Genomic DNA, 14254 nt, shown 5'->3' on the forward strand with positions numbered 1-14254 from the left:
ATTTATCGCGTTATATCCAATTGCCGGTATGAAAACAACACGCGGCGTGATAGGAGAACAGACTGTAAATACCATCGTGGCAGCACACAACCCCCCCCATGGATATGACGTTGCTGTTGAAGCCTTTTCAGCGGGCTCGTGTCCAGTCGACACTCGGCGGTGGTGGAGTCCCCTTGGTTCCTGCCATAGCAACGCTGCCACCACTCCTGCTCTTTGTGTTTTTCCCTGCGTCATTTCGAGTGGTGAATTGGCAACGATTTCACTAAAACGCCACGGTTTGTTTCTTCGTAAGCAGCACCGTGCCAATCGAAATCACTCCGAATGCGCTCAATCTCATCGGACCTCGGAAGCTGAGCAGGTTTTGAGCCCCCGCGTGCTGCCTGGGTGGGTGACCGCCACGCATAAGACAGGCATTACAGGCTGCCATGGAGATACATTGTGGGCGGCAGAAGGAAGTGCAGCGTAATGTGTTGGATTGTGCTTCTATGCTCCCGTATCGGTGTTCCCAAACCTATAGAACAACCATTCAAACGGTGATGTTGCAGTGACAGTGGTGCACAAATAAAATAAAAACCGCAGCACTTTCGTTAGTCACACTGGCCTTGACAAAAAAAAAGATATAGTCGACAAACAAACACATAATAGCACGTGTGCTATAAAGAAGGCCCCTTTTTTCCCTCAAAGTATCCTGAACAAACGATGCAGGTGCACACAGAGGGCACAGTTGTGGAGTTAACACCGGTATCGACACAATAAGCACAACAATGATCACCGACGGATTTATTTATGTTGAACCCGTCTTATATGTTTCAATAGACTCTACATCCCTGGTGTTAACTTCCTTGACTCGGATAACGCCTCTAGGGGAAGGACCATGTGGGAGGAGAGGGAAGGGAGAGGGGTGGGGGGTGAAGGGTAGGGGTGGGGGTGCCGTGAATGCCGAATGAACGATTTTACAAATCAGTGGCCACTGGAGGAGAAGCCGTCAAGGGTTCCAAGTTTTGGTAATATGCTTCCCTCCCTGCCCCTTAATTTCTTGCGCTTGGATGTTCTAGAGCGGCTATTTTCGACAATTTATTAACCGATACCTGCAGTAATGAGGGGGTGGGCATGCTCTTCCCAGTTGTCTATAATGGTGCGTTTTGCCTTAACAACAAATGCAGTAGACTTGATTATCCGCATGCGGTTGATTTGATTTGTGGATTAACTGCGCACTTGAAGCTTTGACATGAATGAATAACTCATGGAATTTCCCTTAGCCCAAGATCCTTGGTTGGGAAATTCTCCAGTGTCCAAAATAGACGGCTGGGGAAGTTCCCCAAGGGAATTCACGAGGATAAAAGCAGGGCAAGAAAGGAAGTTCGAGGCTGTCGAGAGGAACTCGCGCCATCGTCGCTGTCTTCATGTCGTCGCTGTCTGCTCGGTCATACGACCTCCACGTCGGCATTATCTCATGACGACGTCTTCCTAAGCTACATTACGTGCAATACAGGAAACCTTTACAGCTCGAGTCCGGAGTCATTACACATGGTTATTCTTGGAAATGTTTACTACAAGTCACGTTCTTGAACCAAACAATATGTGTTCCAGTTTTTCCGAAATACACGTGATCGCCTCTACAGTACAGTTGTTGCATATCTTTACAACAGTGAAGCAGAGTTTGATTGATGTTGATTGGCATGGCTCTGCTGCTGTCCACTTAGTGGGCCGAGTCTTTTGCGCAGGAGCAGGAAAGTGTTATCTCTGAGCACGCTTCAATCGGTCAATCGTTAGTATTCGTTCTGATTTATACCTATATTAGTGTTTTTTAGCATAGAGATGCACGTAAAATGGATATCTTTGGATTATCCGCAATTTTTAATTATCCTCGGCCGCCCTCTCCCATCATTAGCGTGGATAATCGAGAGTCTACCGAATTTGTAATAATATCTTTGCCTCCCTGGGTAGACCTTGAGGTTTCAGCCCCAGTAGGGATGTTTCCGGGAAGGGCGAGATGTTCGTGTTGTGAAGAATGTGATTAAAGTAGCGACCGATCGTCCCGAAAAAAATAACTTGTTTAATATCAGGGCAGTCCCAGAAGGGCATGTCTGTAAGTTCGAGGGGTATCTGGGGGAACAGTTGCCTATTTGCTATTGATGCAATGTTTAGAGTTTTTTGTAATTTTTAAAATGGCCAGGAATGGCATCGACAATATCCTCGTGTTGACAAGCGCCGTCTCATTCCCTACACATGATGAACATGCCGGGCTTCACCGTGCAGTGCTGCTTAATTTACGTGTGAGCGCGGTGTACCACGGGTCAGGGTTTTTGTTTTGTTCTTTGTTATTTAGTTTTTTGTTATTTTCAGGTATCCCGTCTGGCTTATCCTGAATTCTGGCTTACCCGAGTCCAGCTTCGAAGGGTTTTACTGTAATGTAATGCAATTCGATAGCATAATGAAGGCTGATCATAATTGCTGTTTTAATGGGTTTATTTACTGTGAATGCTGACTGAGTTTAATGATTCGCTTGGTGTGTGCTTCACAGGTTACCCTGTGTCCAAGTGAGAAGGGCTGGGTTATCTGCAAGCAAACCGAAGACTTAGACCACCAACTCCCTTTCATTCCGCTGGAGCGTTTAGGGTAAATTTTTTGTTGAATATAAACGTGAAAACCATTTCAATTAACATTACCTAAGTGTCGTCATGCATGCACATTAGCTTTGGTATCTTTATTATTACAGTAGAACCCCTCTTAACGACCACTCCTGTTAACAACTAATCGCTTAACGACGGGCCTCCATAGACCCCAATGTGCAGTGTATAGTGGTGTAGTTGCCTCCATAGAGTCCAATGTGTCTGCTTACCGACCATTCCCCTGTAAACGACGGGCTGTTGTAGGCACAGTAAATATTAATTAATGCATTGATTAACCGTGTTCCATTTAATATTGTGACCAGTTTCATGGAACCAATGACCTTTGTTGAGAGAGGTTCTACTCTATTATTATCCCTTGTCATGTCCATCTTAGCTTAGCATCAGTTGGTGCCAAATTCCCACCCTAAGGTCTGCGGTCCTCTGTATATGAAGGAGTTTTCTGCCAATTATAAATTAATCTTTACATTTCATCGCTGAATCTCTGCGGTGGGTGGACGTTCCTGGCCTAGCATGTCCCCACGTATCTCACGTGGCGTGTAGCCGTTAGGCTGTGGCAATCCACCCACCCCCTCGTAACTCATGACCATTGTTTGACTCAAGTATCCACACCATGTTGTCATGTTTGTTTTGTTGGTAGTTTTTCTCGTCTCTTTTGTGCAGTTTTGTTCACTCCGTTACCCTGAATGCATCCTTCGTTTCTAATTTTCAAAAGATTAAATAATTGATTCCTGCACACTTTTTGATGCGTGCATTGTAAGCGAAGGCAATTTGTTTTAATCAATGCCTACCACTGCTGTGCAAAGCAGGATAACCTCGCGCTTGGCTGTAATTTTTTTAGATGCTCCACATTTAATTTTAAAACCAACTCTTTGGCATCATTATCATCCCAAGCGCCTGTTGGGTGCATTGCTTCCCCCTCTCCCACCTCTGAATGCCGAAGCCTTATCAAAGCCAAACAACTCCTGAATCTGCTTGCGCCACTCCTTATAACGTACTTCGCACCATTGCTACGAATGAACGAGATAAATGTATGTCTTTCCTTTCGCCCACCAGCCAAAGGGTGGTAATTTTTTACGGCTATGAAGAAAAGGACCCTCGCCCCAAACGTCCCCGATGTGGACGTTTCCAAGGGCGCCACGGTGTCTAAGAGCTGTTAACCACCTTGCCTATTATACAGGCAGTTGTGGGTTCGATCCCGACCCTGACGATGCCAGCTGTATATTTGTAGTTTGCATGTTCTCTCTTCCTGTTGTATGGATTTTTCTCCAGGTTTTTCCGTTTTTTTCCCTCCACACTTACAAACGTTCATTTAAGAGTATTTGGCCTATCAAATACTATCCTTTACGGCAGCCTGGAGGCTTCTGAAAAGAGAGCCATACGGATGAGTGGGCCTTACCTGGTAGAAATTAAAAGTATTTTTTTAAATGGTTTAGTTTTATTGTAGGGCCATGGGTGCTATTGACGAACATGCTGGTTTTTTTCTGATGCGCGCTTACGGTGCGGTTGTGTGCGTGCATGTGTGCTGCGTAGCGGCGTTGAGCAGGCGGGGAGACGGGGCGAGCTACACGTGCTGCAGAGCCTCGGGTGGGGCCACCTCTTCAGCTGCCTGGGGGCTCCGTGGGGACTTCACAATGGTGGGCTCCTCATCACGGGCCCCAAGGTAATCGCCGGCCACGTTTTCCCCCCGACGTTCGTTTCTCACGTAACGAGCGTGTTTGTTAGAATCGTCTGGAAGAATGATATGTACGTGTATATATGTGTGTATGTTGAACTTCTTTCGCAGCTTACGTTAGCCAACCACGGTAATCGGAGGTGCTGAAAAAGTTATTTCCCTGATCGAAGTGTTCGCTCGGAGTTGGCATTCATCTGCAGGTATCACGGTGGTGAGATGTTAAATACCTTGTCTGGTATACAGGAGGTCGTGAGTTCGATCCTGACCCTGACGCCTGCTGTATATTTGGAGTTTGGTGTTCTCCCCGTGGTTGTGTGGACTTTTCTCATGTGCCGTGCTGGACTTGACAGGTGCTCGCGAACATTCCGTTCCCCAAAAGTCTGTTCAGGCTGTACGGGGATCTTCTGATGCCTTTATATTTGGAGTTTGCGTGTTCTCCCCGTGGTCACGTAAATTTTTCACTGGGTCCTCCAGTTTTTCCATCTACATTTAGCATCAACATGCATTTAGAGTTTTTGGCTTCAAAATATTTCCACATGATAAGCCACTTCGTTGATCTATCATAACTGACCAGGTCGCTTCTGAAAAGAGCTGTATAGCTCAGTGGGGCTTACCTCGTAAAATACAAAAAGTTTATTTTTATTTTAGTGTTGTGGTGCAATTCATGACTGCGAGGCAGGTTGCTGTTAGGGGCTCACATCACGTTTATTTAAGGGCTCACGCCAGGTTGTTAAGGGCTTACGCCAGGTTGATAAGGGCTTACGCCAGGTTGATAAGGGCTTACGCCAGGTTGATAAGGGCTTACGCCAGGTTGATAAGGCTCACGCCGAATCAGCACCCCCCTAGCCAATAACTCCCCAGGAGACAGGGTACTGAGATCCCTACACCCCGGCTAACCCGGCTCTCCACTCTGCCCCGGCCCGGGACTACCCCCAACCTCGGCCGGTCGGGCGGAGTAGCCTCCCCTAGCCTCGTGTGAGGACCAACTACCCGAGTCCCCACTCCTACCCCTGACCAACCCCGGTTACATCCCGGGTCCCCCTTTAAATACCCCCCTGGGGGCATGACGTCACCGTCCTCCACGGCCCGCCTGACGTCACGTCCCGCGACGCCACTCTCTCAGAGGGCGCGCGTGACGTGATGTCACCCACTACACCTCTACATTAGTGTAATAAAAGACTTTGTCACACACTGCTGGTCTCCGTTCTTCTTGCTCGCACCCCACTGGTCCTGACAGCAGACCAGCGTCTCCTCGCGCGCGCCCCGTACGCGCTCCCTCATCAGTTCTACCGCTCCCCCACTCCGCACGCCGCTGGCCGACGGTGTGCCGAAGCTCCTCCAGCCACGTGGATGATGGCGCGGATCCCCTCCGGCCACCCAACGTGGTTCAGCTTCTTCACTCCAGAAACTGACCCGGAGCCCTTCCAGGCTCCCACCTATATCCCCTTCACCACGTGATCCTGACTCCTCCCCTTCCGGACCGTCAGATCTGGCCTTCCCATAGCGCCCTGCTGGCTCCACCCCCGTTCACCTCGCTTCTGATTGGACCCGAGGTGAATGACGGGCCCTCCCGTATGCCCCCCATACTGGGCTCCGCCCCCCAATACCCCGGGCCGTATGATTGGGCCAGAGCCCAGCAGCGAACCCCGTTTACGCTCGCATTACATTAGTATCAGTCTCCACTGATTCTGTTTGGCTCCACCCCCTGTCTTGTAGCTCCACCCCCTGCTCTGTAGCTCCACCCCTCTGTGCTGTAGCTCCACCCCCTGGGGAGTCCCAGCCAGGGACAAGCTCTCAGTGTTGCCCGGACTGCTGGAGTGGAGAGCGACTCAAGCGAGGCGTGGAACGCGACGTGGAGGCTGACTTCTTATGGCTTTTTGCAGTCTCCTAAGTTTATGAACAAACACCAAACAGTTGATCGCTTCCAGATCCTCTGTGTAACACTGCATACCCAGATCATTTGAGAGACTGGAGATAGACACAATGCAGAGCATCACAAGGTCTCCATCTGGGTATTCTAACCGGTAGAGAGGTAACAGACTGGCCACACTCATCAGCCTTGGTGACTTAATCGGGGCCATAGCTTTCGCTGTGCTCCACTGCATTAAAGCTTTTGACAATTTCCACGTTATGTTTTTTTCTCCCAATTTTCACTCGCGACGATCTTCTCAGCGATTCCAGTCGATAGCTGCACCTACCAGCTGTTGAAGCAGGGAGAGCAGTTTAGAGACAACACCCTTGGTTTGTCCAAAAGTATCCGTGGGTAATGTTTCAGGTGATGTTTCAAGAGGGGCTCTCTGCCTTCTGGGCCACACTGCAAGATTGACCCTCTGTGCATTGTGATGCGATTAAAACATTATTTTTGTCAGAGTTACTTTTGCTTACAAGTATTTGACATGTGTACGTGGTAAACGTGATCACGGCCTATCATAGCACGTATGTTTAATGCCGATCAAACTTCCAGGGCTCTGGCAAGACAGCCCTGGCGAGGGCCATCTGCAAGCAGGCTGCAGAGAGGCTTGATGGGCACCTGGAGATCATAAGCTGCAAGTCCCTGAGAGGTAAAACCATCTCTCGTGACTTCTCTCTTCACCGTTATACACATGCACACACACGTTTAATTTCCTGACCTCGTGCCCGCCGCAATATCTCTTCCTCAAAACGTATTGCATGAACTTAAAATATTGACTATGTTTTTTACGTGAATTGTCACAACTCACAAAGTCACCGCGAGCGGAAGCGATGTAACTAAAATGCCCTGTATTGTGTGCAATGCAATTTCTGAGACGAATTTAAGTGTTGTCATTCACTTAATTAACATGTTAGTCTGGGTGTAGTTCTGAAAAAACGCTTAAACCCCTAAGTCCCTCGGTGTCATCTTAGTTGTCCACTACAAGGCCCCTACACAGCCCATGAGCAGAGCTGCCCAGAGCCACACCGGGCCCTCTCCGCTTGGGAATCCTCTCCCATCGTCTCTTCCCTATGCCAAGCTCTTACAACTTTGCCCAATTCAAGAGACATATGAGCTGTTATCTATACAATTCTTTGATGGTGCTTTGTGTTGCTGGCTGCTTGGCATTTTGGGCCCTCGGGGGGCGGGTGGGTGGGCGGGGGCCAGTGTTCAGCAACTGCGTTCACCAATAAATAAAATCCGTGCATTGCTACCGATGTCTCCGGGTAGCTCGCCGTCTCCCCAAGGGGGGTGGACGAGGCCAGGGACTTGGGCCGCAATCGTCATGCCTCTCAGCTTTTCTGTGCCCCCAGGCCTTTAGACCTTGCTTGCATCCATTGCCTCAGACTACAAAGATTTGTTTTCACGCAAGTTACGCGTTGCGGTCTGCATACGCCAGTGCACGACGCTACGCCACGCCGGCTCTTCTCATAACACTAATCATCATCAGGGCCGTCCATAATGGGGTGGCAGTGCGGGGCCCGAGTCAAATCCCACCTTGTGGGCCCCCCTGCTGAAGCCTTCAAACTAAACCGGAAGTATTACTACGTCTGACACCAAGACGTTGAAGCGCGGGGTGCCCCCCAAAGCATGGGACCCTGGCCAGTTGCCCCAATTCGCTGAACCCGAGGGACGGCTCCGCTAAACACGAACACCGGCACTTTTCATAACAGTTTCTGTTCCTATACTATGACGGATCTACAGAGGGGAAAAGGAAAGTGAACTTGTGCTACAGGAATGCTTTTTTACGTTTAGTTTGTTGTCCTTCCCTCGCCCCCGCACCTCGAATGAGCACGGTTGGCTACTTCTGGTGCGAGAGAAGTTCAACATATGTACATAAAGGACAAATAGGTTTCTCACTTGTATATTCACAACTTTCCGGCCGCTGGTTACGCTTAATAAAAAAGAATTACAGACTTTCAAAATGGTTAGCCTGAAATGATTGGTGTTTTTATTTAGTTCCTTTGATTTAAAATGTATAAATAAAATAAATAAAATAATTCTACTCGTTGGTTCTTTCGGTAAAGTCACGTCGAAATAAAATAAAATTAATTATAGAATACGACGTTTCGATTGCAACACAAGCAACCCTCATCAGGTGTGAATGCAAGCTCGGAGAGAGACACAGACACAGAGAGAGAGAGACACCTTCACAGAGAGAGAGACACAGAGAGTGAGAGAGACACACAGAGAGACACACACGCACGTAATCAGCCAGGTAAAGTGTTAACTGTTGTGTTAGCCGACTCTGTGTTGCATTGCATTACATTTCTAAGTTTACTAGGTTTGTTTTCTTAAGCTTCCAATTTCTCTCCCCCTGCCGCTCTCATTGACATGCTAATTTTTCTGCCCCCCCCTCTCTCCCTATATAATACCTCATCACACAGGCGTTGTTTCTCTGTGTGTCTTTGTGTGTGCCTCTCTCTGCGTTGTGTCTCTCTGTGTCTATTTGTGTCTCTCTCTCTCTGTGTATGTGTCTCTCTCTCTATATATGTGTCTCTCTCCGAGTTTGCATTCACACCTGATGACGGTTGCTTGTGTTGCAATCGAAACGTCGTATTCTATTATTTTATTTATTTTCTTTCTACGTGACTTTACCGAAAGAACCAAAGAGTAATTCCTGCAGTCACGAAAGCTTAAAATCAAGTTAGAAAAGAACCCTTTACACAGATGGTAGAAGTGTGACTCCATAAACTGGCTCGGCCCAAGCGGAATGAGTCGCGTTCATAGTTGACATGTTGCAAGGGAAACACATTGTTGTTTGCTGATACTATGTTGGCAGTGGTGCACAAGCACAAATACAAACTCAACACAGTAGTCAATAACACTGCCAATGGCTCTTCATAATTGCACATCATTTACGTGCTCTGAAGAAAGGCCTGAAATGTTGCATATTATAAAAAAAATATATTCCCATTTAAGGCCAGATTGAAGAATGTGTCGAGTTTTGTTATTTGTGCTTTCAGAAAGAAAAAATCAACAACGCTTGGTCTATAACACCATGATCCTAAAAAGTGGGGAAAATATTCAGGCTATTCTACTAATAAAGCAGTAGTTGCTTTCCTAAAGAACACCGCATTATATAAAAATCGGGTTATAATAAATAATATCGGGTAAAGCACAGTCCGCGATAACACGTGAGATGCGTACGCAGGCTGAACAAAGACCGAGGCGCGTGGGTAGCATCTAGAAGCATCCAGCAGCATCCCAATGCCTCGTGCGATGCTACGCCGAGGCAGCCGTACGAGCGCTTATTCCAACGTCGCGCGACGTAGTTCCGTTCACTCAATCGCATTATATCCAATTCGCATCCGAGTAAAAAAAAAAGCATTCCCTGATACATTCATCACGTTATATCCAATTTGCATTATGAAAACAACACGCGTTATAGGAGAACAGAGTGTAAATATATAACAAGCGACGTTTCAGGCAATGGCCCTTGTTCAGAGCTAGGAAACTGTGCGAAACAGCGAGTTGGATGCATAACGGACATTGTGCATTGGATGTTTAACTTCGTGACGTTACTTCAGTCTGAGAAGTGAGGCGGGAACTGTCTTCCTGACGACAGGGAAAGCGACGGAGACGATCGCCGGCGTTTTGGAAGCGGCGATGAGAGAGGCGGTGTGGAGGCAGCCGTCGCTGCTGCTCCTGGACGACCTGCATCTCGTGCTGGGCTCAACCTCCAACTTCGGGCCCGAAAACAATCCGGAGGACAACCAGGCCCTGCAGCTGACGGAGGGTAGGTGGCCGCCGACGCGATACGCGCGCTTACCCCCTTGATCAGCAACTTCCAGCTGTGTCCATCATTATTACTGTTATTAATGTTATTGGCCAACACCAAGGGCATTGTACGGTTTTAGCTAAAGGGAGGAAAGTAGAGAACCCGCAGGGGAAGAACGTACAGCCTCCATGCACTCTCCCGCAAAGACAAAGATCCCCCCCCGTGTCGCCTGTTTATGGATTGTTGGGGCAAGTGTTGTTAGCGAACGTCTATTAAGGCCAGCACAGCACACGAGGGTTGGTCAATACCACACCCGGCCACCATTGTCTTCCTGCTGCTGATGTTTTTACATACCGCATCAGGTACTCGTTGAAGGCTGAATCGACCTAGGGGAGGCCTATAACCGGTTCAGATATTTGCTGGATGCGCTAACCACTGCACCACCACTCCCCTCACACACACTCTCACACACAAAAACAACATCAGCCTCCATTTGCCACGAAGTCACCAGTGCTTATGCACTTTCAGTCCACATGAAGTTTTGAAGGCTCGCTGACAGGGAGGTTACAGGACAAACCCAGGCGTTATAGCTTGACTGACTGATTTGACTGGCAGATGCAAAGACAGCACTTGCCTCAACAGACTTTTGAAGCAAGTGCTGCTTGTGAGCACCTATGAAGGCCAGAATGGCACACGAAGGGGTGGGTGGCCAGCATCACAACTGGCCCTCTTTGTCTCCCCAGGGGCGATGATTAAACACCGCACCAGATACTCATTAGAGGCTGAGTCGACCTAGGGAGCCCCAGGACCAGTTCACATAATCATCACTAGTGTTGGCCATGCGCGGGAATCGAACTCGGGTCGCCGGGTTCGTAGCGCAGCGCGTTAGCCACTACACTACTGCTACACACACACACCGCACGCTCTCACAACACTGCAGAATCATGGAAGAACATACAAACTCTACAGAGAGAGGCACCGCTTGAGGAATCAAACGCAGGCCCCACTTGCAGCGAGGCACGAGTTATTACCACAGGGCCACGCTGCTGCCCTTAATTTGTTAATCAATTCCGTCACCCCCCTCCCCCTGCCCCCCCTCCTCCTGCCCCCCCCCCCCCCACTAGTGTTCAAACAGCTGTTGTGCGCGGAGATGTCGCAGAGGAGCATGGTGGCACTGGTGTGCACCGCAGAGTCGGAGGGGGCGCTGCACCGCTCGCTCGTCTCCGCTCAGGGCCTCCACGTGTTCCAGCTGGGGCACGACGTGGCCCCCCTCACGCGGGTAGCCACTGCACTACATCGTTATGGCCACTGCCACAGAGAATGGAGGAATACCGCCGTCTGGTGTCCAACTGGCACCCGCTGCCCGAGTTAATTTCGAAAGTAAAGACACGTAGTTATCTACTCGCTGCAACGACGAATAGACAAGAGGCTCTGAGTGGTTTAGATTTTTCTTATCTCCTGCTTTAGTGCGAGAGCAGCCATTCCACTCTTGGCGTTGTGTAGTTTGGTTGAGTTTATTTTTGTTTACCCTCCGCCGGGGCAGGGCTCATTGAGTTAATGTGTTTTTTTTTATTCAAGGGTGTCCCGGAGGGGTGAGCGTTGTGGAGAAATGAAACCTCAGAAGGGCACATTTGATAATTGTGACAAATGACAACAGTGCCTTCTGAAAGCTCACTTCTCTACCATCGTGAAGCACTTAGACCAACGACTTGGTGTGATCTATTCACTCGAATTATATTGTCTTGTATAACACTTTTTTATTATTTGTTTTACTTATGGAGTTGACATTTTCACATGCGACTAGGTGGGTCTATAAGTGGGTGTGTGAGGGACCGAGTGATTTATCAGGTGGGTGGGTGGGTGAGTGAGTTGGTGAATGGGTGAGTAAGTCGGTGAGTCAGTGGGTGGGTGTGTGAGTAATTTAGTAAGTGGGTGAGTAGGGGAGTGCGTGAGTAGGTGAGTTAGTGGATGGATGGGTATGTGAGTGGGTGAGTGAGTAAATGAATGGGTTCGTGAGTGGGTCCGTATATGAGTGAGTGAGTGGGTGAGTTAGTGGGTGGATGGGTGAGTGAGTGGGTGTGTGAGTGGGATGTTCGAACGCTCACTGCGGTGGAGAGCCTGCCACTCTGTCGGGAGCTGGACCGGTACCTCCTGGATCTCTCTGGCATTCAGGAGGTCCGGTGGAGCGGCTCTGGCTCCTGCCACCATGAGGGGTGGACAGTCCTCTACTCGGGGCAGGAGACTACCAAACAACAAGGAGTGGCTCTTCTTCTGAACAAAAGAATGAAGGGGGCGTGGGAGCGTGGCGGTGAGGATGTGGGAAGCTGTACGCCCCAGGCTACTTTGGGCTCGCCTTCCCATCAACCGGAGGCGAGGAGTGGTGGTCGTGGTTACTTATGCCCCCACCGAAGACGAACATCCGTGGAGGGATGCAGGCAAGGCCAATGGGTCAGATGCCTTCTATTACCTCCTGTCACAGGTGCTAGCTAAAATGTCCCCTAGGGATAGAGTCATCTTGTTGGGTGACTTCAATGCCCGAGTTGGTCATGATGCTGGCACCTGGTCTGGAGTGATTGGAAGGCATGGGCCAGATCAGCTCAATAACAACGGTAGGAGGCTGCTAGATTTTTGTGCAGCTCATGGGCTTGTAATTACCAACACGCTGTTCCGGCATCGGCGCATCCACACAACATCATGATTGCATGCCGGGTCCAAGCAAGAACATCTGCTGGACTACATAGTGACGGAACAGCGGATGCGGGCCCATGTCCTTGATACCAGGAGCTGATCTGCCCTCTGACCATCGACTTGTCATCTGTAAGATGCGCCTGCCATTCTTCCACTCTGGTGGTGGGTGTACATCCAGGACCCTATTCCAACCTAAGGTGGCCTGGTCTCAGCTAGCTGATGAAAGTTGCAAGCGAGAATTTCATCATCACTTGCGGCTGGGGTTGACATCGTCCCCCATTCCTCCAGATGTCGAGGGTAAATGGGCGAGATTTAGGACTGTGACTCAGGCAGCTGCAATGGCTGCTTTGGGTACGCGGTCCAGACCTTCTCAGAGACCCTGGCTGACAGAGGTATGCAGGATGGCTGAGAAAAAGCGACAGGCCCACTCTAATCGTTTACAGCATCCCACGTCAGAGAATGAGGAGGCTTACTGCAGCCTTCGCTCGGAGGTTCGGAGAGCCGTGAGGCACTGCAAGGATGGGTGGTGGTCGTGGTTAGCTGAGGAGATAGAGTCTGCCTCAATGGCCCACAAATCCCTATTTAACTAAATCAAAAAAGTAACCTGCAGCGCCACACCTATTACCATCATTAGGGGAAAAAACGGTGATTCAATCTCCGACCCCCAGGAACAGGTTTGCAGATTTGCTGAGCATTTCTGTGAAGTCCTGGGGGAGCAGAAATCCCTCGACATGGAAAACATAATGGGACAAAGTGGGGATGACCCTGCTGAGGCTGCGGTGCCTCAAGTATTGGAAGAAGATGTCACCACCTGTGAGTGGCTGGCTGAGGTGCCATCTGTTGAGGAAGTATTAAAGGATATCCAGAGTCTGAGACCAGGAAAGGCACCGGGCAGAGATGATCTCCCAAGCGAAATGCTGAGGGATGGTGGCGTTTGTGCACAGACTGCCCTACATGACATCATAACAACAGTCTGGACCACTGGACGGGTTCCGCAGGATTGGAAGGATGCCCTTGTGGTCCCCCTCTTTAAGAAGGGGGACCACACAGACTGTAACAACTACAGGGGAATCTCACTTTTTCAGTGTGCCAGGAAAGGTCCTGTAAAGGATTATTCAACATCGCCTTGCCAGGCACGCTAAGGAGAGGCTTGCGGAGCCTCAATGTGGTTTCAAGAAAGAGCGGTCCTGCACAGATGTCATATTTTCTGCCCGTTTGCTACAGCAGTGGTGTAGGGAATTCCAACAAGACCTACATCTCTGCTTTATTGACCTGGTCAAGGCCGATGATACCATCAGTAGGCCTGGGTTCTGGGTTATTCTTTGTGCTTTTGGAGTCACTGACCATCTGCTCACAATCATTAAGGACCTTCTACGTGACCAGGAGTCGGAGCCATTCCCTGTTCACCTTTGGGTGCGACAGGGATGTCCTCTGGCTCCCACATTACTTAACATCTTTTTCGACCAAATAGTTTGTGAAGCCTTTGATGGCTGTACCAGAGGAATTTCCATCTGGTACAGATACAAGGGGAGGCTGATCGATGCCCGGGTGCGGTCAAGGGATGGCTCCCTATTGGTCAACAACATTAT

General features: G+C 49.3%; 1 protein-coding gene across 3 annotated transcripts in view; it reads left to right on the forward strand.

Moving 5' to 3' along the window:
• The window catches only part of PEX1 (peroxisomal biogenesis factor 1), a 53002-nt gene that overhangs the window by 17556 nt on the left and 21192 nt on the right, over positions 1-14254 (forward strand). For all 3 annotated transcript variants that reach the window (XR_009756704.1, XM_061572935.1, XM_061572944.1), the window contains exons 9-13: positions 2525-2619; positions 4164-4293; positions 6770-6866; positions 9825-9995; positions 11102-11256. Coding sequence is in view for 2 of the 3 variants with exons in the window: in XM_061572935.1 (XP_061428919.1) it covers positions 2525-2619; positions 4164-4293; positions 6770-6866; positions 9825-9995; positions 11102-11256 (648 nt within the window). In the remaining variant the exon portion in view is untranslated. The remainder of the gene's footprint in view (positions 1-2524; positions 2620-4163; positions 4294-6769; positions 6867-9824; positions 9996-11101; positions 11257-14254) is intronic.

The sequence above is a fragment of the Lethenteron reissneri genome, chromosome 7 (genome assembly GCF_015708825.2).
Source record: "Lethenteron reissneri isolate LAM-NWPU_2019-01 chromosome 7, ASM1570882v1, whole genome shotgun sequence".
Classification (NCBI taxonomy): Eukaryota; Metazoa; Chordata; class Hyperoartia; order Petromyzontiformes; family Petromyzontidae; genus Lethenteron; species Lethenteron reissneri.